Here is a 23,579-nt window from a genome sequence, read left to right as displayed (position 1 = left end):
CAGAATTTTTAGAGGGGTGGAAAGGAGTCCTGGTCAGACTAGGTAAGATCACAGTAGAGACTCCTGAATGGGCGAGCATGATGACTGTCAAACACATTCAGGGGTCCCCGTGGGAATGGAGAGGCAGATACAGTACTGGGGTCCTCAGAGATGAGCTCACCCAGACTCCATGCCATCACCTTACTCCCCTGGCTCTAACCCCCACATGGCTCTCCCACGGCGATCCATCCCAGAGGGGCGAGGAGGCACTGCCAGCTGTCACCAGTGCAGAGAGGCAGGTAATCACCGTGAAGGGAGATGTCTAAAAATGATGCTTCCTGCTCTGTTTCTCCTCTCCTCTCCTCTCGCACTCTCCTGCTGAGCCTCTGAGCCTCAGGCTGGCCTGGAAGGGCACGTGGACCAGGGTTCTATTGCTGCAGGTGTTCTGGTGGACATGGATGCCCTGCTGGGGTTTGAGCCAGTGTTCGGAGCTGGGATGGGAACCAGTATTTTGGACCCAGGTTGTTCCAGAGCAGGGCCCCTCTGTGCAGCCCAAAGCCAGCCTACTAACCTCTCCTTCTCCCAGGCAGGTGAAACAGCTTCAGCAGGCTCCCTGGAGACCTCCATTTTGCACAGTCCTGAGTCCGGCTGGGATAGGGCTCGGCTCCCCTCCCAAGGGGACAAGAGGCTGGCGCCCTCCCTTGTCAGATGAAACCCCGGCCCAGGGCTCCCTCAGCCTGATGAAAGGGTCATTGTGTTGTACAGGCCGCCCGCTGTCCAAGGACAAAACGGCCGTTTGTCCTCTCTCCTTGGTGTGGGGCTGGGGGCCTCCCCTCAGGCTGGCCGATGGGTGGGGGTGGGTACAGGTGCACTCCAGGCTCCCTCTCTTTCCTTGTCTTCCAGCGCAGTCTGCCCCTCCCCCCAGATCCCCCATCCACCCAGGGTCACCTTGCCCTTGAGTAAGTATCCCCAGACTTGGGCCAGGCTTGCTGCTGTCTGAGAGACACTGAGCTTTCTGGTCCTCGAGGCATCCAAGTAGATGTAAGCATGACACCAGGGATTCTGAAGAAGGGCTCTGCTGGACCAGCGAGTCCGGCGCTCTGGGCACACAGAGTAAGCAGTTAGGTGTGCGGCTGAAACGGCTGTACTGGTGCAGATCGCTGCAACCATGGCCGAGACTGGAAGTAGACGATGCTAAAGTGCAGTGGTCCCGATGTGTCCATGGTAACTATCATAGTAAGGTTTTATATTACAGTGATAAACACCAAAAGCAAAAGCAACTTGGGAGAGGAAACGGTTTATTTGGCTCACGTCTCCCAGATAAGTCTATTGAGGGAAACCAAGGCAAGACCTGTACTCAGGAACCAAAGCAGAAGCCATGAAAGAGTGCTGCTTACTGGCTTGCTCCTCGTGGCTTGCTCAGCCTTTCTTAAAGTACCTAAGAGCACTCCCTGTAGGATAGACCCTCCCTTTTCTATCCTTAATCGCAGACTTGCCTACAGGCCATTCTTATAGAGGCGATTCTCAATGAAGAGTCCCTTTGCTCAGATGACCCTAGCCTCTATCAAGTTGATGTAAATATTAGCCAGTATTACAGCTATAGGTTGTAAAGCTTCCCAAGAGCTGGAGTAGGGCTGGGGACAACAGCAATCACTCAGGCAGGCACATAGTACCTAGGTGGAGGAGAAGCCAGAACCCCTGAGAGTCCCATCAGCTGATACTTCAGGGCTTCTATCACCTTCCAGAACCTCTGCCATTGTGCTCCCAGAAAGTCTACCACCAAGCCCAGGTGAAGCTACGACATGTGGCCAGGTCCCTGGGAGGCAGAGGACAGGTTGGAGTCCAGATTGCTCTCAGTAGCAGGCCATTGGGTATAAAACTGATTTGAAATGCCCTTTTGGGGTTGCACACCTGTTATCCTAGCACTCAAGGCTGAGGCAGGAGGATCACAAGTTTAAAGCCAGCATGGCTTTAAACTGAGGCCTGTCCTAGACGAAAGTCTTTAGAATGAGAACGGACCAGCTGTCTTGTTGACTCCAGACTGGGAACACAGGTCCCAGGTTTCACGGTTTCCAGAAGGCCCTCTCCTGGGAGCCTGGCATGACCAGCCTGTCTGGAGTCTCTTTCCACCCTGACTGCTGGCATGGGGCTAAACCAAGCCACCTCTAGCATAGGAACGTGAGGGTGGGGCAGTCAAGGCCAGGCGTGTCTCTGGTCAGGGCGTCTGGGGCTGGATTTGAACCCAGTGACTGGTTGGGTGGGTAGGTTGTGTGGAGAGAGCACTAGTCGGGGCCTGATTAGTCTAGATGCTCTTTATCTTACCAGAGCTCTGGGACAGAGCTGCGTGGCTTGAGGGACCCCAGAGACACAGCCCTCAAGATGGCCAGAGAGAAGAGTGTTTAGACTTCCATCCCGTCCCCCTGCAACAGAAGGTCCTAGGGCTGGACAGGTTCCCTTCAGACTGTGGTACCTGTGGTGGGGGCTCCTGGCCCTGCCCGAGGTTCTGTGTTGCTTTCCCGCCATCTTTGCAGTAGAGTACGTGGTGACTCCACCTGAGGGAAGTCCTCCTTCTGTGCGATGGATGGTCCCACCTGAGGAGTAGCAGAGGTTGAAAGGTCAGTGTTGCCCTCTGGCAGTCTGCAGGTCAGCATTTCCCTCTGGACTCCCCGCAGAGCAGTACAGGGACAGGGTGTACTAAAACCATCTTACAGTGTGCCTTCCGAGGTGGGGATTCCTGTAGCGGGAAGGAGCAGGGTAGCCACAGCTGCTCTGGGAGGGTATCAAGGAGGCAGAGGCAAAGCACTAGGCTTTATCTGTGCCAAGCTGCTGTTCAACCTTGGATAAAACACCGTGGTCCATTGAGCCTCCTCTGGAAAATGGGAAGAGTGAACTCCTTGCCAGGCTGGCCACTAGGATTGAGTGGCACCTTTCCCAGGGCATTCCATCAGAGGCAATTGGCTGGAGAGGCCACTGATGTCATGGAGAAAGCCAGAAGGTCTTCACCAGGGAGCAGTGCCCAGGGGTCTTCTGACTCAGACAGGTTCCCAGTTATGATGATAGCAGATGACAGGGCTGGGTCTTGTTCCTGATTGAGGCTCACACTGTCCTGGGTGCTGTGTGGCCAGCAGGCCCCATGCTCTCTAGGGTCTATCTCTCATCTTATGCTGGGTAAGAGCTCAGCCCTGCCCTGACCTCTGTGTGTGGGACTTGGTCCCCAAACTTACAGCTCACGATATGCTCAGAGTGTCCCAGGAAGTGCTGGCTCAGCCATCCAGCGTTTAGACTCCCAAACTGGCGGTAGGCCAGTGGGTCCTGCCAGCTCCCTCCCACCTTTTACACCCACCTGTCCATCTGTCGCTAGGTCTCAGGTTGGTGTCTTGGCCAGCCATGCCTCAGGGCACCCCATATCACATAGGCTGTATAGTCAGTGCCATGCTGGACTGTTGGGGGGCTCTCAGCTCCAGGTGGACTTCAGCCACCTCAGGGGCCCTGGCATCTCTGGATGTGGTGATTTACATCTGTACTGTGGGAAGCAAGGAGAAAAGCTAGGGCTCAGGCCAGAGAGATGCCACCTCACCCCCTGTGCCGGACTGGGCACACATGGCCATGCTAGGAGCAAGAATGAAGCAGGGCTTCCTGGAGGTGGTGGCAGTGAGCTGGGTAAAGACTTGGTCCATTAGGGCCAGGACCTGGCATGTTATGGGGGGCCTTGTGTGCTAGGAGAGGTCCTAAGACTTCTGAAGTTGGAGGCCAGTGGCATTACAGTGACCCCTATAAGAGCTCCGTGAATCCATCAGCCCCCTTGGCCCCTCTGCCCATTGCTCTGTGCACCACTCTATGGCTGTGGCTTTCCCATCTCCAGCAGGCCTCCTGCTCACCGTCCGCTTTCTCCCAGACTACTTTCTTTCTCTCCAGGGTGGGGTCCCGGGATGCCTGGATGGAATGCCAGCTATGTGGAAGGGTGGGAAAGCCTTTAGCAGAGTCTCTACTCTCTTGCCTGGGAACACCAGGAGCAGCTGAGTGGATCAGTGGCCTGGAAAGATGGGAGCCAGTGGGAGGGGCTGCCTCCAGGGGACCCAACCATGAACAGCCTGTTCTCTCTCCTGACAGATAGGTAGACTGAGGCCCAGGTTGGTCAGAAAGGGTCAGAGACTGAGCAGAACTGGACCCTAGACCCCATAGCCACAGAGGCCCTCTTTAGGATCTAGCCTCAGGTACCCTGGTTTTCACCTCAGCCCCTTGATATTCAAATGGGAAACAGACCCAGGCAGGTCAGGAAGGGGCTTTGGGATGGCTGAATTCCCAAGCAGAGCCCTAGAAGTACCTATCCTCAGCCCTTTCCAGTCCTTGGGTACCTCCAGGCCCTTCTAGGTTTCTTTCAGTCTGTTTTTTCCTTCTGAAAGTTTAGGCTTTAAGGTCCACTGTGAGGAGCCACTGTGGGGATGGGTAGAACAGTAGGCATCACTGTGGGTGGGTGACTCGTGGCTCTGGGTCAGGGCATGCTAAAGGGCCAGTTGGATGGGCAGGCTGGACCTACCCTCTGGCACTCCCTCTACGGCCTCACCTGGGTCCAGGTACTTCCTTCTGAGACGATGCACACCTGCAGCCCCAGAACTTTGAGGTCTAAGCGGAGGATCAGAAGTTCATTGTTGCCCTTGTCTACTTAGTGGTTTTGAGATTAGCCTGGGCTGCATGAGACCCTGAAAGAGAGAGATGGGGAGGGAGGGAGGAAGAGAAACAGAGCATAGCTCTGGAGCGGCGTGCTCTGCCCACGTTTCCAAGCTGGGGTTACCAGCAGAGGAAAAGAGGCTGAAGGAGGACCAAAGGGAGGGACAGGTGGCCTGAAGGCAGTGTTCTACTCTGACCATCTGACCACCTCTGTCCTAAAGACTTGCCTAATGGCATGGGTGGCCTCTCTGTGGTCAGTCTTACCTAATTCAGAGCGTAGCTAATGCTGTGTGTCGGGGGACTCTGATTTAGGGACCAGTCTACTCTGGGGAGACATTCCTATCCCCACTTACCTGGCAGCAAGACCATTGAGGTTCCTCTAGCCCTTTCTCCCAACCCCCCACCCAGTACCCCTCTGTGCTCCAGAGCCTGGGAAGAGCCCTTGGGCCCCTCAGTGGCTGGAAAAGCCCAGGACACACCTGCCCACCCGAGGGAGAGCTCAGCGCCACCCTCCAGGGTATTTGCTCAGTTACTTCCTGGATGAGTGGACCCAGGCCCGCCTTCCTGGCCGATCATAGATAATTAGAACATTCCTCAAATATTTTGCCGGAGGATGCCCAAGAAGGAAGAATTACAAAGCGCCCTGGGCCAGGAGCGTGGGCTGGAGTTACTGAGCAGCTGGGCAGCTGGGCAGCTGACCGGGCCAAGTCTTGGGGGCCCAGAGGGGAGCTAGACCAACCTTTCCCTACCTTCCAAAGTTGGGACCAAGGCAGGAAGACATGAGGAATGGGCGTTTCAAAGCCAGGGCCATTTTCGGACTGATCCCTGGCAGGGATGGGGAATACGTGCTCTGAGCAGTCAGCAGTAGGCAAGAGGCAGAGCCTGCTGAAAATGACCTTTGGAAAGGACTTAGGGTCACATACTGAGTCCAGGGACCCCACGGGGGCCGGAAGATGCGATGCCTATGAGGAGGTGTATCCACAGTGGGAGAGTAGATGAGAAAGTGGGGTACAGCAGGAGGGAGAAGAGAGAGGCCCAGTGCTGGTGCCACAGGGTAGGTGGAATAGAGCAGAGAAGGTTGCTCAAGAGGCTGCATCTGAGGCTGGGAGGGCCGGGCCAGGTCCTGAGATGGGGCAGGTTGAGTGTCGTGCAGACAGGGCCCTGGGCTAAGCCAGGAGCTGGAGCATGTAGGGGTGGTGGGACAGGAGGGTTAAGGGGCCTGTCCTGGGGGAGTTTCTTAACAGGCACCCGCTTCTGAGAGAGGAGTGCCCAGGTCCCTGTGAGTGTCCGGGCCAGGGTGCATTCAGTTCCAGTTCTAAACTGGATCCTGTGGCAGCCTTTCCATCCCATGACTTCCATCCTGTGTGTTTGTCCCAGCCCAGCAGCCTGGGGGCAGCCTGCTCCCACGTGGAAAGTGCTCAGGCCAGAGAGAAGCCCTGCAGAGGTCACTGCTATTATGGAACCATTTGCTCTTGTGCGTACAGATTTAAAGGGGATTCTGGGGTGAAGAGGCCTGGCTCCAGGGCCACCTTAGGACCCATCCGGGGATTTTGGAGGTGACTGGAGGCTTCCTCTGGGTTGGAGAGACTGCTTCATCACGGTCACCTCTGCGGCTAGCAATGACACCATTCCTCTCTGGCCATTTCCATGGAAATGGCGTGGTTTTCACGGATCCGTCACCCAGGATGAAGAGAGGGAGCCCCATGACTTCCCTACAGCTATTGCTTGCCCCGCTACACTGAAGGTGTCCCATGTTTCACTCAGCTGGGCGTGTGAGCCGTGAGTCAGGTCGCTGTCTTGTGAGGGGCTCCTGGTGTGTGCCAGTGCATCTGAGATGCCTGATTGAAGGCCTTCATCCACTCACAGACCTTCATTCGTTCACCCGCTGAGGTGTGGAACAGAGGGCTGGGCTGCATTCCCTGCTCCTTGCCTGCCTGCCTGCCTAGGAAGCCGAGCCCTCTGAGTCTCTGGGGGAAAGCAGTAACAATTGGTATCATGTTTGGCCCCCGATGTTTTCATATAGGGACATTAAGTGGACCTTGAGTTCAGTCTAGCACACAGTAGGTCTTTTCTCACTCAAGCATTTTAAAACTTGGCCAGTATGAAGAATAGGTTTGATTCCCCCCCCACCACCACACACACACAGCAGTCTTTGGAGGGCCTCTTTCCTGAAGGAAACAGGAGTGTTCTCCACTCCAAGTAAGGAAAACACCACCTCAGTCCTGGGCCTAGGGAGCACTCTTTCCCCAGCCTTTAATGTGAGCTAGTGCTGGAAAGAGGGTACTTGGAGGAGACCCCAGGGTGAAGCCTGGCCTGAAGAAGGGATCTGACCCTCCCCCACACACAGCCACAGCTCATCTGGTGGTTGGTTGGTCTCCGTAGTGTCTGGGGTCCCTGATACTGTTTTCCCTTGGTTCTCAGACCGTGAGTGAGCTGACTAGATGGGAGGGAGGAAAAGCCCGAGGGTGGCCCTTTGAGTGGGCATGGAGCCCGCAGTGGGCACTCATTGCTTCCGGTTCCCACTGTAGGTGTGGGGCACTGCTTATCCCAGAGGGACTGGTGGAGCCAGGAATGCATCAGCCATGTGTGTCCAGTGAAGGACCTAGTGGCCGCAGTCTCAGGCATGCAGGATACAAATGATCCCACACACGGAATGTCAGCACACGCTAGCTGTGGTGTGGTGCGCGCGTATGTGCCAGCGTGAGGCTTCTGACATGTGTCCAGGATGTTCTCACATCCCTTTACTGAGGAGGAAACTGGAGCACGGGGAGGTTAGGGAGTGTGCTGGAGCCTTCCCGTTCAGCCGTGAAGAGGCATTGTCAGGGTTCCCACAGAGCTTGTCGGCACCCTAATTTGTGGCCCTAGCCACTGTATCAGAGGACTGGGCGTAGGTAGCCTGTATCTACCATATCTACCACTGGGTAGTACTAACAAGGTTGAGCTCTTCTCTGCCCTTCACTCCTTCCTCCAGCCCCTCGTCATGAACAGTCCCATCCCCGTAAGCTTCTGGAAGGTAGAAGGGTCATCTTGTTGTCCAGGGCAGTGCCCCTTGTCACAGTGCCAGATTGTCAAAGGTGGGCAACTCAAGACTCGGGTCCCCCTGGTGACCTCTCCTGTGAGCCTGGAGGTCTCGTCGACAGCTCCTCTGAGCTGTTGCTAGGAGCCTGATCCAGGCCAGAGGTGAGGAAGGTTTGTAGGCTCACAGTGTGGCCCCACTGTTCCTGGCACTTTGCCCATGTCCTAAGGCCCAGGAGCAGTTTGAGGGACAAGCCCAGAACAGAAGAGTTCCACGGAAAAAGTCAACCACAGCGGCACATGACCCCTGCCAGCCAGGCTTCTCTGCTCACAGGCCACCCTGATCTGGTCACTTGGACACCTGCCAGCCAGGCTTCTCTGCTCACAGGCCACCCTGATCTGGTCACTTGGACACCTGAGCAGGCAGCTGCTGGCTGAGAAGAGGGTTTTCCCAATGTGGGATGAGAGCCGGGGTTCACCTGCATGGTGGCCTGCTGAGGATGCCAGGAAAGCTCTCATCCCACTGCCAATAACCTCGGCAAGGCCCCACATGCCACTAGCCTCTGGCACAGGTTGCTTCGTTTTTAGAATTTTAGCCATGTTTCTTACTCGTGGGCTCTGCCTGCAGCCCCCTACCCTGTCCCAAAGACTTGGGTCTGCCAGGGTCTAACCTGCACTAGGAGCCTGGGATCTGATCAGTCAGTGCCAGGGGCTAGGGTATGGAAAATTGCAAGCGGATATCTACACCATAAGCACAAATGAATGAATGAATGAATGAATGAATGAATGAAGGCTTTTTCAGCAAGGAGGCAGCTCAGATTGGGTTTTGAGAATAAACCCCAAACAGGCATAGCCCAATAGGGTGGTACTCTCTTAGGACCCCAAGTAAAGGGGCCAAGGTGGGATTATAGAGTGAAGTCCAGGTCGGCATGGGTTACAGGGTGAGACCCCCCCACACACGTATAAAGATGGAAGAGGTGCTTCACCAAACATGACATGAAAACATTGAGAGACACATCAAATGAAATTTACTGCTCTGTCCATCTTAAAGCACAGAATGGCGACAGTTCGCGTTTTCATAGCACCCCACGACCACCAACCTACATAGCTCCAATCACCCAGATGGGAATTCCACAGTTACTCAGCAGTCAGACTCTGTCTCCTCCCTCTCCCCTGTTTTCTGTCTCTGTGGGTTTGCCCGTTCTAGATATTACCTTTAAATGGACTCAGGTGACATCTGGGACTCCGTGTCTGCCTTCTTTCTCATGGCATAATGTTTTCTGAACTTTTCCCATATTGGGGCATGAATGCATGCTTCATTCCTTTTTATGGCCGAATAATATTCCATGGTATGGGCATACCACATTTTGTTTTCAGCCACTCAGCCGTCGATGGGGAATTGAGTTATTTCCATCCTTTGGCTATTGTGAATAGTGTTGCTGGGAGCATGTATACAGAAGGTTTTGTTTCAACACCTGTCTCCAATTCTTTTGGATCTATGCCAAGAAATGGAATTTCCGGGCAGCTTTGTGTGTGACTTTTAACTCTCTGCCAGACTGCTGCCCACAGCGACTGTAGTGTGGCGGGAGGACCCTGCTCCTCTACCTCCTCACCCGCAACTGGTGCTTCGCAGCTTCTCAGTTTTGCTCACAGGGATCCTGGTGGGTGTGCAGTGTTTCGCATTCCTGGAAGGATGGGCGAGGTCACATCTCACTGTATGTGCTGCTTGCTTCTCCCATGTCTCTGCGGGAACATGTCAAATCCTTTGCAAAACGGGGTTGTTGTCTGGCTGCTGAATTCCAACCGTGGTTTCCTGTGTGCTTCTCGGGCGTCTAGTCTACTTATTAATTTACTCAGGCATCCTATGGGAGCTGAAGAGGGCCGTTTCTCTGTAGGTCACTCTTGGGCCCCAAATTCAACTAGGATTTAGCATTGTTCTTGAGGCATACAGTAACATCGGGGCAAGCGGGACTGGCGTTTAGACTCTCAGAACACGTGCCCACTGTTCCCCTCTTCGATGCCAGGGCTTGTGGAAGGTAGAAGTAGCTTTCCAGGTGGAGCCAGAGAGGAGAGACAGCATGCAAACAGAGGGATATGTGGACACAGTCAAGGTGGACAGCGGAGGCAGAAGGGAGCGATCATCAGAGCCAGCCCCTAGGCTTATATTTTTAGGCAGAGGCAGTGGGGAGCTATGGATGAATATTGAGCAGGGGGAGTGATGTGGTCAGATCTGGGTGGTAGAGGGAGCTGCCTGTAGGTGGGAAGTAGGCCGGGGCCACTGCAATGGTTTCTTGCTGCCGGCAGTTCATCCTGTGTCCCCTTAAGGTTCCCACGGCTTAGCCTGTTGACCTGGGTAGGCAGTTGAGGCTTTGAGGTCCAAGCCTATTGCAGGAATTTGGGATCGAGGAGCGCCCTTGAGGTCTGGTCCCAGAGTGACTGCTTTGCCGTGGCGGTGCCTGGTGGAGTTCTCATCCATCTCGTTTCCCCAGCTCGGTTTCCGAGGATTCTACAGTTACTTTGGGCTAGATTCCCCAGATTCCAGCCCGCTCCCAGCTCCACCCACCCAGATGCCCTTCCTCAACGCCAGCCTGGGGCGTGTTCACCCCATTGTGTCACAGGAGACCCAGGGGGGCTCTTGGCCAGATTAACAGGTAGAGCAGGTGGGCGGGTCACAGAGATTGAGTGTCACCGAGGTTGCGGCACATGCTGGGGGCTCAGGCCACACGGGGACTGCCCAGCTGCCTGGGGAGTATGGTGGCCTGGAAAAACACAGAGTTCTCAAAGAACAGGCAGTGGGCAGAGAAGGGCCCCCATCTTTCCAGGGGCCCAGGGCATAGTTGTCAACTTTGGGGACCCCTGGGTGTTCCTCTTCACCATTGCTCCCACTCTGTTTTATCATCATCATCATCATCATCATCATCATCATCATCATTTGGTTTTTCAAGAAAGCATTTCTGTGAGTAGCCTGGGATATCCCGGAACTTGCTCTGTAGATCAGGCTGGCCTGGAACTCAACAGAGATCCACCTGCCTCTGCCTCCTGAGTGCTGGGATTAAAGGCATGCGCCACCACTGCCCGGCTCAGACTGTTGTTTTAAAGCTGGAGACTTTTTTCTATCATTTTTGAGACAGGATCACCTGTCGCCCAGGCTGACTTCAAACTTTAAGTAGTTGATAATAATCTTGAACTCGTGATTCTCCTGCCTCCACTTGCAGTGTGCTGAGATTACAGGCATGAGCCGCCACATGTAGTTCATGTGTTACTGTTTTAGCCTTGGGCTTTGAGCATGGAAGGCCAGATCACCACTAACTAACTGAGTCTGAGCCCTGGCCATTAACCCGAAGACTAGCTCTCTGCTTCCTCTTGATGCTTCTTCTCTGAGTACCTAGAACCAAAAAGATCAGTAAAATGACTGTGGCAAACTTTTAGCAATTCTTCAGGAGGTCAGAGGATCGCCAGATGATCCAGGAAGTCCATCCCCTGTCTGAAAACTCAGACAGACAGCGGCAGATGCATGCACCTTCATGGCTGCAGCTGAGAGGTGGGGCTGGGTGTCTGTCCGTGGGGAGTGGATCAGCCAGTGAGGGCCCATTGTGCAGATGGAATATTATTCAGCCTTTAAAAGGAACAAGGCACTAATGTGTGCTGCAGCTCGGATAAACTTTGAAAGCATTTATTTCACTGAGTGGAAGAAATCCAGCCCCAAAGACAGCATGGATTGTAAGATTCCACAGACTGTCCGAGCGAGCGGCAGCCCCGTGGGAACAGAGACAGATTAGTGGCTGCCGGGGGCTGGGGGAGGAGGGGCTGGGAGTGTCTGCTCATGGGTACAGAGTTTCCTTTTGGGATGTTGAGAAAAGCTTGGAACTTGATAGAGGCGGAGGTTGTACAATACCACGTGTGTGCTAAAGGCCACGGGGCTGTACATTTTTAAATGGTTAATGTTATGTTATGTGAATTTCCCCTCATTACAAAAACAAACAACTGTGTTGATAATACTCCAAGCTCAGAGTGAACTTGGCAAGAGGCTTCCTCCTTGGGAGTTGCCAGGAGTCATTACAAAGGCAGCCATAGGCTCTGAGCCCAGCCCAGCACACAGTAGGTGCTTACCTCATGTTGGATCCTGTCTGTTCCCAGCGCACCCCACTCATGTGGAAGTTGGGGCCACTATTTCAGGTGTGTCTGTTTGCATGCTGGGATCAGCAGGTGTTTACATCCATTCTCTGACTGTGAAGCTTAGGCTCAGAGTGTCTCCTCAAGGTCACACACAGGTAGGAGCTGGAGGTTGTTCTTCGGGCTCAGAAGGAGGAGATAGGAAAGCCCAGTGGTCTGGGAGTTGGGCGTGCCACTCCAAAACCACCGGGGACTGTGCCAAGGCTGTCAGATCCCAGGTGGGTCTGCTCGGGGGGATGTGTGCCTGACTCAGATTTGGGGACCATGGCTTCTGCAGGTAGGAACTGGACTGTGGTTCTAACACTTCCAGGGCCGGTGAGATTCAGTGGAGGGAGTGTTGAGTGCCACTGGGGGACAGCAGACTACCTGAGGGGTTCTCAACCCCCATCTTCTCTCTGCCTCCACAGAGCACTGTCGTCCGTGGTGGCCCTGGGAGCCAACATCATCTGCAACAAGATTCCTGGCCTGGCCCCACGGCAGCGTGCCATCTGCCAGAGCCGACCCGATGCCATCATTGTGATCGGGGAGGGGGCGCAGATGGGCATCAATGAATGCCAGCACCAGTTCCGATTTGGCCGCTGGAACTGCTCCGCCCTGGGCGAGAAGACCGTCTTCGGGCAAGAGCTCCGAGTAGGTAAGGGTGTCTCTGGGCCTATGGGCTGGGGGCCAGGTCACCCACCAGCCAACCCAAGTTCAGGCCAGACAGCCCACACAGCCTGTGTGTATGGATGAGCATCCTAGCTCTGGGCTGTGGGGTGGGGACACAGTGACTCCTGTAGACAGGAGCAGAGGCTGGGGAGTTAATACAGTGGGTGGGGCTGTTCTGTATCTTCAAGTACCCAGGCCCCTCCTCTGCTTTCTGTGGCTGCCTTGTGGAAAGCAGGGAGACTGTGTGAGGCTTTGGACAGGAGCTGAGCACTGCAGCTCCCCCCAGGGAGGACCACGAGATGCCTCCTGCTCCTTGCTGAGGGATTCCAGCAGCAGAGCCTACAGGATGCTCAGGTGTGATCCCTACGACCCTGCAGGAAGGATGCCGCATGCTGGGGTGGATCTGGGCGAAACGGGTGGTCTTCTATTTGAAGACAGGGATCATGTCAGGTGGGGTGGCTGCTGATGCAGCCCTTGGGGGTGCATGGTGGTGCCTGCCCTTGAAGCACTGCGTGAGCAATATGGTACCCATTTCACAGATAGGGAGAATGAAGCCCAGGAAGGACCCCATTCAGGGTTAGAAAGAGGTTTAAAAGAAGTTTCCAGAAAGTATATAGATCTTTATCCAGCTATGTGATCTTGGCTGTGTCTCTCGGGGCTACTCTGAGCTTTGGTTTTCTTATTTGTAGTGTGAACTCTAAGCCCGTAGGCTCTTGTCTGGGTTTCAAAGTCAGTAGGTGTTCTATAAATGCTGTGGACAGCATGTGGGCAGGGACAGTGAGTGACTCTGGCTTCCCTGTAGACCATCTCTAGGTCAGATGGGAGAACAGTCCAAGACTTGCTGGCTGCCTAGCCTTCAGGCCCACAGTGTCCCCTATACCCCAGAGGACTGCAGCTGCCACAGGGCCCAGGCAGGAGCCGGCTCTACAGGGCTGCAAATGCCAGCGTGGGGCTGGGGTGGTGTAGGGGAAAACCCCCCCGGGCCCCTTTGTGGTGAGCAGCCTGTGGGTGGCACCTAGTGCAGCCAGGAGCGTGGCGCCGCCCCCTCCCTGGGGCTCTGCCACCCAAGTGCAGATCACTCCTTCCAGGTGCCAGCTGGGGGGGATGGTGGGGAGGGCAATAGTGGGCAGAGGTACCCGTCTTGTGTGGCTTCCCACCCACTTCCCCAGGTGCCATGTTTGGAGGCATCTGTGAGCACAGGGAAGAAATTGACGTTGTAAGGTCATCTGCTGTCACTCAGCCTGCCCAGGGCGTAGACCCAGAGTCTTGTGTCACCTCATCTGGCAATCAGGGCAAGCAGCAGAGAAGTGGGGGCTTGAACTTTGGGAACACAAGACACGGAGAGAGACACGTAACAGCCCTGAGCCTTGCCCAGTATGCCAGTGACTCTGCACACTGTCCTCCCAGGAGCAATGCTATCCCCCTGCCCCCAGTGGTCCCCTTACCTCAGTGTCACCTTTCAAAGAACTTCATAGCTTGTCCTCAAGAAGTGGGCCCACCAGCAGCCAGGAAGGGCATAGCTCTGTCCATGGAAGGAGGCCACCGAGGGAGTGCTGCCCCGTGTGTCCCTCCTGCTCCTTGCTCCCGTGGGACCCAGGCTGCTAATGTCACTGTTGTTCAAGAGTTTGTATTTCCCCCTATTTATGCCCCCTGCTCTTGAGAGGACTATTCCTGCCGCGGGTGCTTCTCCTAGGGAGAGCCCGAGCATCAAGAATTTCAGGAAGACTTCAGAGTCCTCAGCAGACTCTTTCACGCCCAGCCCATGGCTGTCTGTGTCCACACAGCTCCTTGTCCAGGTCATTAGTGACCTGTGTTGCTGACTGTTCCCTTTCGTTGACTTGCATCTGGACTCATCAACTTGGGTTCTCTCCTGCCTCTAGCTGTTCCTTGCCCTGCCCCAGGTAAGGTCCTGTCCCCAGGCACACATGGATGACTGTCTTCACAGTTACCCCGACAGCTCATTGTCACCTGATGCTCTGAGTCTCACTGGTCCACGGACACTTTGGCTCTCCTGCATGGCATCCCACCTGATTGTCTGGTGTCATTTCTACTCTCTAGCCCTCTACCCCTTCGTTCCTGCCGGGATCTCTTCTCCAACCCTTCCCTGGAAGTTCTGAATGGCCTCTGGCTTCCACAGCCCCAGTTACTGGGTCAGACAGGCCACCCTGTGTCCTTTTCTTTCTGCTCTGTGGGTAGATGTCTAGCCTAGTACACCAAAGGATCTGGGTTTGATTCCCCAGCACCTCCTAAACCAAGGTGCTGCATTAGGGTCCTGTCACCCCCATATTTGCTAGCTACTAACCCACCTAGTCTGTATGAGATGGTTTCAAATCCATTGCCAATAAAAAAAAAAAAAAGAACAATGTTTACTCTTTGCTGTAGCTGTCTGCTGCCCTAAGGTAAGGTTACCTTCCTATTCCAGAGCTCCTCATCTTGATTTTCTCCCACCAGAGCCCCCAGCCCCATTTGACTTTTCTGTCTGCCCAAGTAGGCCAGATCCCTTTCTGTCTCATTTTTCAGCCCGAAAGGCCAGGCCTCTCCCCGTACTTTACCTCTTTCAGTTCGTCTCTCTCCCTCCTGGGGGGCTTTTCCACACCCTCAAGCTGGGTCAGCCTGTGCCTGTCCCTAGCCCTTCCTGCCCTGGGATGGGCAGGCTTCCTGGAGCCCAGCCTGGGTCTTGCTGCCCTGCCTTAGCCTCCTGTAGCTTCCTGCTGCACTCAAGCAGGGCAGCTCTGGCCACAGGCCGAGCTGATGGAGCAGGGGCCGGAACCGTAGGGGCTTTGCCTATATAATCTCAGTGGCTAAAAGTCAGGATCAACAAGCAGACTGTACTGTGAACAGGCCACTTTGAGAGGCTTGCTGGGTGCCTGGCAGGCAGCTGGGGCGCTCTCTTGGGAGCAACCTCTCAAGCAGGGCTAATTAATGATTGTCCCCAAGAGGGGCAATGGTCTGGATGGTAGGACAACCCCCTTTAGGCCTTGCCTGTGACCTTGGGCCAGCCCTAAAACTTATATGTGGAAGAGAAACCCTCTGAAGACAGCAAAGCCCCTCAGCAAAGTCCCACTCCTTCCCCAACACATTTGCAGTGACTTGTATACCTCCATGGACAGGATGCTCAGTGCTCCCATGCTGACCACGACACTAGTCTTGTCTGGCACACTTGTCTGATAGTGCTAGTGGCTTTGTTCTTTTGAGAAGGTCAAGACAGTCTTTAGATTCCATGCTGCTGACATGGTGTTCCACGTTTGGTACCCTCTGCTCTCTGGCCTGACTAGTACTATTCCCAAGGGCTCCAGGGAGGATGGAGCCCTTTCTTCCATCGACTGAGAATGAACTTGAGGGTGATGTCTTTTAAGTATGGCCCAGCTCTTCACTGAGATTGGAGGGGGGACAGAGGTGAGGGGTGAGAGTGTATGTGTAGGGTACCTGTATATTCCAGGGAATCCTGCTAGAAATGTGGGTCCCCTTGCAAGTGTGGGAGCTGCTAACAGTCACCGTAACCAAGCCAGGACTTCCATCGAAGTCTTCTCTAGAGGAGCCCAGGAAAGGAGACCAGGAGGACGGAATATGCCGAGGCCATGAGGCCAGGAAGCAGAAAGTGTGTTTTTGAAGCACAGGTGCTTTGTGGGGGTAAGCTGGGATGGCAGTGTGGGGGACCTGAGGCTGAAGGGTGCAGAAAGACAGATGGAATGCCATGAGTCCCCCCACAGAGCTCAGCGCATCAGGAAGATTCTGAGCATGCCTGAACCCCAGTTCCTCCTGAGCCTGAAGCCCCTGACCCGCTAACCTGGCCCCAACTGTGCTCTGTAGTCCCCAGCTCCAACGTGCAGCGTTCCGCCCTTCATGTGCTGGTCTCAGACATGACCAGGCATAAGGGCCGCCCCTAATCTGTGCTCACGTGAGCAGACCAAGGCTGACCCCTGCTGAGCTTTGTTATGGGGACAGCGTCCCTATAGCAAGGTTCCCCCTGCTTCCCGTCCCCCATGTTACATCAGGAGAGCAGCTGAAGCCCTTGGGGAGGGGGTAGGTAGGTTGACCCCTTTTCGGTCACCTGAGAATGGAAGGTCCTTGGGGAGGGAGGGTGGCTCCTCAGCACGTGTACTGGTTGCTCTTCCAGGGCATTGCACATAGGCTTCTGTGGGGCAGGGAACACTGTCCCCAGAAGGTCACTGACTGCCTGATGATGGCTGTAGGCCTCTGCTGGCAGGTGTGCTTCCACTGAGTGCAGAGCAGTGTAAGACACAGCAGGGCTCAGACCCCAGAAGTAAGCGTCCCTTTACCCTGCGGTCTATTAGAGTGATACTGTCTGGAAATACCGGCTAAGTGAAAGATCACCCATATTGGCCTCCCGTGTTATTTATGCTTTACTTAATGTGACCACATTGGGAAACCTCAGAAGATATTCATGGCTTGCCTGTTCTGAGAAGGGATGAAAGTGACTTGGCTCACCTGGCCAGGGCAAAGGCAACATTTAAACTTAGATCTGATGGTCTTTTCCCAGGGCATATGGGTCAAGGCAATGTGAGGGACAGTGGTTGCCATTATCAGCCCCTGTGGTGGTTCGGTGTGCTGGCATTGAACACCTGCAGTATGCCAGGCCAGGGCCCTGCCTAGGGATGAGACAGGAGCTCAATCTCTTTCAGTTTGAAGATTTGTGTAGCGGTAAGAGCTCTCTAGTGGTTGACTGCTTTGCTTCTCTGATCTTTTAACTTGAACTCCAATATCTGTCTCTGGGTTTTTATTATTGGTGCTACAGTCGCAGGGCTAGAGGGACCCTAGCCTTGAGGTCTTCAGATACCTGGTCTGAGAATCTCATACTACTGTTCCATTGAACCAATACCAGGGCCAGCCAAAACAGCGGAACAGACATTTCTTATGCATGGGATTCTGGTTGCTGGGACTCTGGGGACAGTCCGGAGCTTGAAAGTCAGTTGCTGGCCTGGGATGTGATGGGGTCCCAGACTAGTGCCTGGACTCCACCCCTCGTTTGAAGGTAACTCACAGATGGGAGGGCTGCTCCCAGAAGACCATTGTCACTGACTGAGCTCTGCAGCCTTAAGCAGCTGGGCGTGGTGGCCTGGGCCATCCCTCAGCCCCTCAGAGGCCCCCTGAGACTTGTCCAGGATTGGAATTTTTACCTCATTGTCAGGCCCTGTCAGGAGCATAGTCAGGCAGGGCTGGGAGGAGAGATCTTTCCTGGGTCAGTGTCCTAACTCACCCAGGTAACCTTTAAGATCACCTCATGTCCTTGGGGCCTCCATTTCCCCTACTGTGTCAGGAGGGACTGAGGTCAAGACCCCACTTCTCCCCAGAGCATTGGGTGGCTTTTGTCAGTAACCCTAAGGGAGGGAGAAGTGGAGGTGGCTAGCACTGTCCCAAGGCAACATGGATGAGAGACCACGGCTGTCCGGGGACTTTCTTCCTTCCCTCAGAACCTCGACACAGACCCCTTATGTCCCCAGTCGTATAGCCAGGTCCTCTCTTCTGGGCCCAGTGCCCCCAAATGGGGCACTATCTACAGGGCTGCACAGCAGCATGTGCGGGCCACCCTGGGTCGGAACAAAAGCCTGGGGCGCAGGCAGGCCTGCATGTTCGGACCTGGCAGGCCTTCCCCTGGTGCTCTGTTTATGACAACGGCAGAGAGGAGCTTAGAGTAGAGTGGAGACACTGACTCAGCCAAGCCGGGTGGGGCCGGGTGGGGTGGGAGCCAGAAGGGACCAAGGGACACAGAGAGATAGAGAAGGACAGATAGGCACATGGAAAAACACACACACACACACACACACACACACACACACACCATATGCGTCTAGACAAATGCATCTGTAGACGCTCATAGATGCATACTTGTACAAACACACATTCACGGACTTCCACACAGGTATATACCTACATACACATGGAAGCACGCACACAAACAGTATACATCTCTGCATATATACACACACGTGCGCACGCGTGTGAGTGCACACACACACACATATATACATATGCACACTCCTTAATCATACAGCACCTATGCAGGCCCAGGGTCAGACTGTCTCTGAGAGGGTGGTGTCTGTAGCACATAGAGTATGTCACCCGCTTCCTCCATGGTACTCAGGCCCTGGCACATGTAATACCTCTCCAGCTATCTTTGTCAGAGGCCTCTTCAAGGGATGTTTGCTACCACCTCATTTTACTAGGGTAGAAGAAGGCAGGCGTGTGAGGTAGCCGGCTTAACCTGCACCAGGCAGAGCCTGGAGATCCCCGTGGGGTCAGAGGTATCGTGTGTTGGCCCACCTCACCGTCCCTGTCTCCACCCCGTCCCCTGCTACACACAGATGCCCCTAGCTTGAGACACTGAGTACTAGGGTGCCCGCCTGAGACCCACGTAGGCAGGGTTTACATTCAGACCTGGTGACTGAGTCCGTGCTGGGAGTAAGGGGCCAGGCTGGGGCGTGGGCAGTCATAAGGGACATACTGGGCACTGCTCTGGCTTCCAAGCTTTCCCCCTTCCCAGTTCCTGTGCCCAGTAGCCACTCGGGGCCCTGTTCAGACAAAGGTCCCCCTAAATGTAGGCACTAAACCCATTGGCCAGTGGCACTACCCACAGGTCCCAGGTACGTCCTTATTTCTGTGGGTCTCAGTTTTTCAATGTGTAGATGGATCCTGTTGGATTCTGATACTCCCTGATCAGTTCAACACTTAGGAGGATACTGGGGACCTGGTAGGCTGGGTGAGGGAAAGGATCACCAGTCGTGTCTCACTGCCCAGGCCCACCCTCTTACATCCCTGCCCATTGCAGCCTAGGTATTCTTCCGGAAGGTTCAGAGAGTATGGCTACCTTTTGAAGGAGATTTTAAAGGGGACCCATTACACATAGGAACACTGAGGCCTTAGAGAGAGGGGTCCAGCCAGGGTCTCATAGCACAGACCCAGTGCTTCTTGGGGCTGGCTTTGATGGTGAGGGATGGGCATGGTAGGGCTGTCTTCTTGAGACTAAGCCTGTGTGCCAGTTGTCCCTTCTCCCTTCCTGTCCTTAGACCCATTAAACTAGCTAAAACTTTCTTTGATTCCCCTAGACTTTATCCCACCCTTCATGGTGCCCTCCAATACTACGTATGAGGCCTTCAGGAATCTTCTGTCCCCTCCCTCACTTCCCTCTGATCCCATTGGCTCACCCATAGGCACCCTTGCACCTGCCTCTCCTTGATGTCCCCAAACCTCAGCAGTTGGCCAGAGGGTTCCTTCAGCTCAGATCAGAGCCACACCCCAAAGGATGTCCTGTCTCTCAGAAGAAAGCCCTAACTAACCCTTCCTGGTTCTCTCTCAGAAGCAATGATGTGGGGCCCCTGAGGACCATCCCTGATTTCTTGGGATAAACAGTGAATTGTTAATATCTTCCTCCTCCAGACTTCGGTCCTCCTGCCCGAGGCACTGGTCCCTGTGTCTTGGCTACAGTTTAGGGCTCACCTTCAGTACATTTCCCGCCTGGCTTTCCTAGTCCCTCCACTGCCCTGCAGCTGACCCCTGCACAGTCTGACGGCTGCCCTCTGCCTCAGCAGCTAGGAGCCTTGTCTAACCTGTCTGCCCTGGGTCAGCATATTCCGCCACCATCACGTGCTATGCTTGGCCTTCTGAAAAGCTTTGCCAGATGGGGTGGACATGTAGATGTCTCCCCCAGGCTCTGGACGCCCTGGCCAGGAACAGAGCTACATTTGAGGGGATGAGATGTGGGGTTGACACAGGTGTCTGAGGCAGGAGGCAGGTTTTCCAGTTCGGCACTTAGGCCTCAAGGGCATCAAGAGCTCAGGGTTCCCAGATCAGACTCCAGCTCAGTGGCTCATCCTCTGTGTGCCCTGAGGCTAGTCACCAATGCTTCTTTGCCCCATGTCTTAGCAGAGCTGAGCACCTACTGAGGCTGATAGAGTCCTTCAGACCATCAAATGCTACATTTCTGTAACGGGCTGCAGCCATACGGCTCCGGGGGTGGTACTGCAGGCCACCAGTATAGATCTGAGACATTTTCTCAGCCCCAGAAGAAACTGTGCACCTTGAGTTAACTTTTTCCCAGTTCACTTCCTCTCTGTGGAGTGGCCAGCTGTGCACATCCCTGGAAATGGGCTCCTGCAGTGTGACGCCTGTGTGTCTGGCTTCGTTCACTTCATCTTTTCAAGGCCCAAGATTTTGTGTTAGCGTTACTTCTCTTTGAAGACTAAGTAATAGTCTGTTATATGGATAGACTGCATTTTCTTCTTTTTTAAAACAAATTTGTGTGTGTGTGTGTGTGTGTACTGGTGTCCAGGAAGGCCAGAAGTGTAAGATACCCTGGCTCTGGAGTTTCAGGTAGTTGTCCCACCCCACATGGATGCTGGGAACTGAACTTGGATCCTCTGCAAGAGCAGTAGGGCTCTCAACCTCTGAGCCATCTCTCTAGCCCCAGTAGCTTGCATTTTCTTCACCCATCATTGATGCATACTTGAGCTTTTTCCATTGAGAGCCGCTGTGAACATTTGTGTGGAGGGTTCTGTGGTGTGTGACTTCATTTCTTAGCACATACCCGAGCTGTGCAGCTGCTGCATCAGGTAACTCAACCGTTACATTTCCAAAGACACGCCAGGCTTTTCCATGGTGGCTTTCTCTTTCCCATCCCTCCATCCAAGGCTGTGAGGTGTCAGGCCCTCACCAGCATGTGAGATTAGCGGTCTTTGGTTTCAGTCGTCCTGGTAGGTATGGGCTGCATCTCACTGTGATTCAGATTTGCTAAGGACACTGGGCACTAAGAATCTCTTCGCGTGTTTATTGCTCATTTTCATAATCCTCTTGAGAAATATCTCTTCAGAATCTTTGCACACACATTCCCTTCTCTGCTGCCTTTTTTTTTTCCTTTCAGTCCTGGGAATGAAACCTGGGGCCTCCCGCATGCTAGGCAAGCAAGCACTCTCCACTGGGCCATGCCCATCTGCCCTCCTTTGCCCATTTTTAATTGGTTGGTTGCTTTTTTATTAGTGACTTGAAGACAACTTTTCTAAGGAGGATGGAGCAGAGTTGGGAGGTGAAGGCGAGTGGGACTCCCTTGGTCCCGAGTGCAGGTCACACAGGCATGCCCCTTAGTGTGCATTCCCAGGCGCTGAGTTCAAACAAAAGCTCACGCATGTGCAAATACATGGACATGTAATGCACACACACCACATGCAGTTGCTCAAGCATGTGCATACCATAAAGAACCTGTGTGTGTAACATATATGGGTACAAAGGCTAGCCTATCTGGGGGAGCATGTATGACCCCCAGGACCAGTCACCCAAGGAGCCGATTTTAGGATCTGGTCTTTTAGAGGACTTTGCGACCTGAATGACTCCTCACCTTTGACCTCTGACCTCAGTGACGGGTCTGTGAGCCCTGGGTCTGCCATATCCTGAGTATGATATTGGGCAGTATTCTATCCTTCTCTGGACCTCACTTGGTCTCATTGCTTAAGATGTGTTACTGGAAAGTCCTCAAGGCCCTTCCCAGAACTGATTTCCTGATCCCTGACTCCTCTTTTGAGAAGGAGCCAAGGGCTTTTCTAGCCCGACCTCCCCAGTGTAGCACATGGGGTCATTGTGAGCCCAATTCTGGCTTTTATAGCATTCTAAAAATAGTGTGTGGCCCATGGAGATTCCAGGAAGTGGCAGGTAGCTTGACTGATAGGTCTGGGGTAGTCTTAGCCCCAACTCTGCCCTGGGGCAGGAGGCCCTGTCCTGCCTCTACTCTGGGCATCAGGGCCATTGTCTCTGCCTACTCTGCCTAGTGATGTTCTCTGGGGGTCAGTGTGATAGGCCAGCAGGTGCGTGAGTCTCGGCTCTAGTCCGACACTATAGGTAGGTGGCAGGCAGGGGCTGAATCTGTTGTCCTATGAGCCCAGCCTGTGCCAGCTGGGTGGAGAGCCCACATGCCCAGTGAGGGCTAGAGTTTGAATAATCTAAGGAGAGCACTGTACTGGGCAATCCCCCTGTGGCTGGGCCAGCCTCTGCTCTGCAGCTGTGGTTCTCCCACATGGTAGTGGGCTCAGAATCTGCTGCCTTGGTAAGCCGGGTTAACTTAGGATGAAGATGGTGGACACTGCTGGGCAGCGCTGGAAGGACCAGCCTGCAGGAGGGAGTTCCCAGCCAGCCTCACGGAACCCTGAGCAGTACCCGGTCATTCTATGGTTCCTTCTGCTGGCCTCAACCCTCTTCTCCCTCGTAGTGATGGTTTTGTTTGTTGCTGGCTTCGTTTGCACCCACAGCCTGCTCTAGGCGGAGGAGCACATTCTAGTCCCGCAAGGGTAGTAAGGACACGGGCTTCTAGAGGAGTTGTGGTTTGCTTTCCCTCAGGGCTCCTCTACCTTCCCTGCTCCAAGTCACCCTCCACGCTCCCCTCTGCTTTCCCTTTATTGGCCAGGGCCCCTTAGCTAATAGTGCTTGCTTTGATATAGCCAAACATCATGGACAGGGGGCTCTGTATCACCCTGGTCCCCAGAGGACCATCAAGACTCAGAATCCATCCAGGGACCCTGGAGGACCAGAAATAAGGGCTGGACACTATAAACCCTACACATCCATCTCTGGTGATTTCCAGGAATACTGGGGGCTCCAGGGCTTAGGCGTGCAGACCCGTGTAGGAATTATTTCAGGTCCTAAAGGACTCCTAGGGCTCTGGGCCAAGTGTCCTCTCAGGACAGCTGGTGATGGCCCAACAGATTGTGAGTGCTGTCACCATTCACTTTATCCTTCTACCTGCCATAACAATCCCCCTAAACAGCCTGAGCCCAGGCAGCAGCTACTGTCTAGAGCAAATAGTTTACTACTAGGAGGCTCAGTTTTCCTATCTGAGAAATGTGCCCAATTAAAATGAACCATTCTTTGGGGTTGTGGGAAAGATAAGATAAAATGAAATGCCCAGATTCACCCATGTCCAAGGACTTGGGAAAGGGTCTTGGTTGGGAGATGCATGAGAAAACGGCCTCCTTGTTGCCCAGAGGAAGCTATCTCTGCCTCCAGGATACACTCTGGATCAGGGAGAGTCCCGGCTGCATCCAGAGCCTGTGACATGGGGACCCTGAGAGTCACTAAAAGCAGGGTTGCCAGCGCCT

The 23,579-nt window shown here is 54.2% G+C and overlaps 1 protein-coding gene across 2 annotated transcripts in view; it reads left to right on the top strand.

The window, feature by feature from the left end:
* Positions 1-23,579, top strand: part of Wnt7b (Wnt family member 7B) — a 43,407-nt gene that overhangs the window by 8,214 nt on the left and 11,614 nt on the right. For both annotated transcript variants that reach the window (XM_057791937.1, XM_057791936.1), the window contains exon 2: positions 12,243-12,469. In XM_057791937.1, coding sequence (XP_057647920.1) covers positions 12,243-12,469 — 227 coding nt within the window. The remainder of the gene's footprint in view (positions 1-12,242; positions 12,470-23,579) is intronic.

The sequence above is a fragment of the Chionomys nivalis genome, chromosome 17, assembly GCF_950005125.1.
Source record: "Chionomys nivalis chromosome 17, mChiNiv1.1, whole genome shotgun sequence".
NCBI classification, from domain to species: Eukaryota; Metazoa; Chordata; class Mammalia; order Rodentia; family Cricetidae; genus Chionomys; species Chionomys nivalis.
The sequence above is the reverse complement of the archived record's forward strand: the minus strand, read 5'-3'. Positions and strand labels throughout refer to the sequence as shown.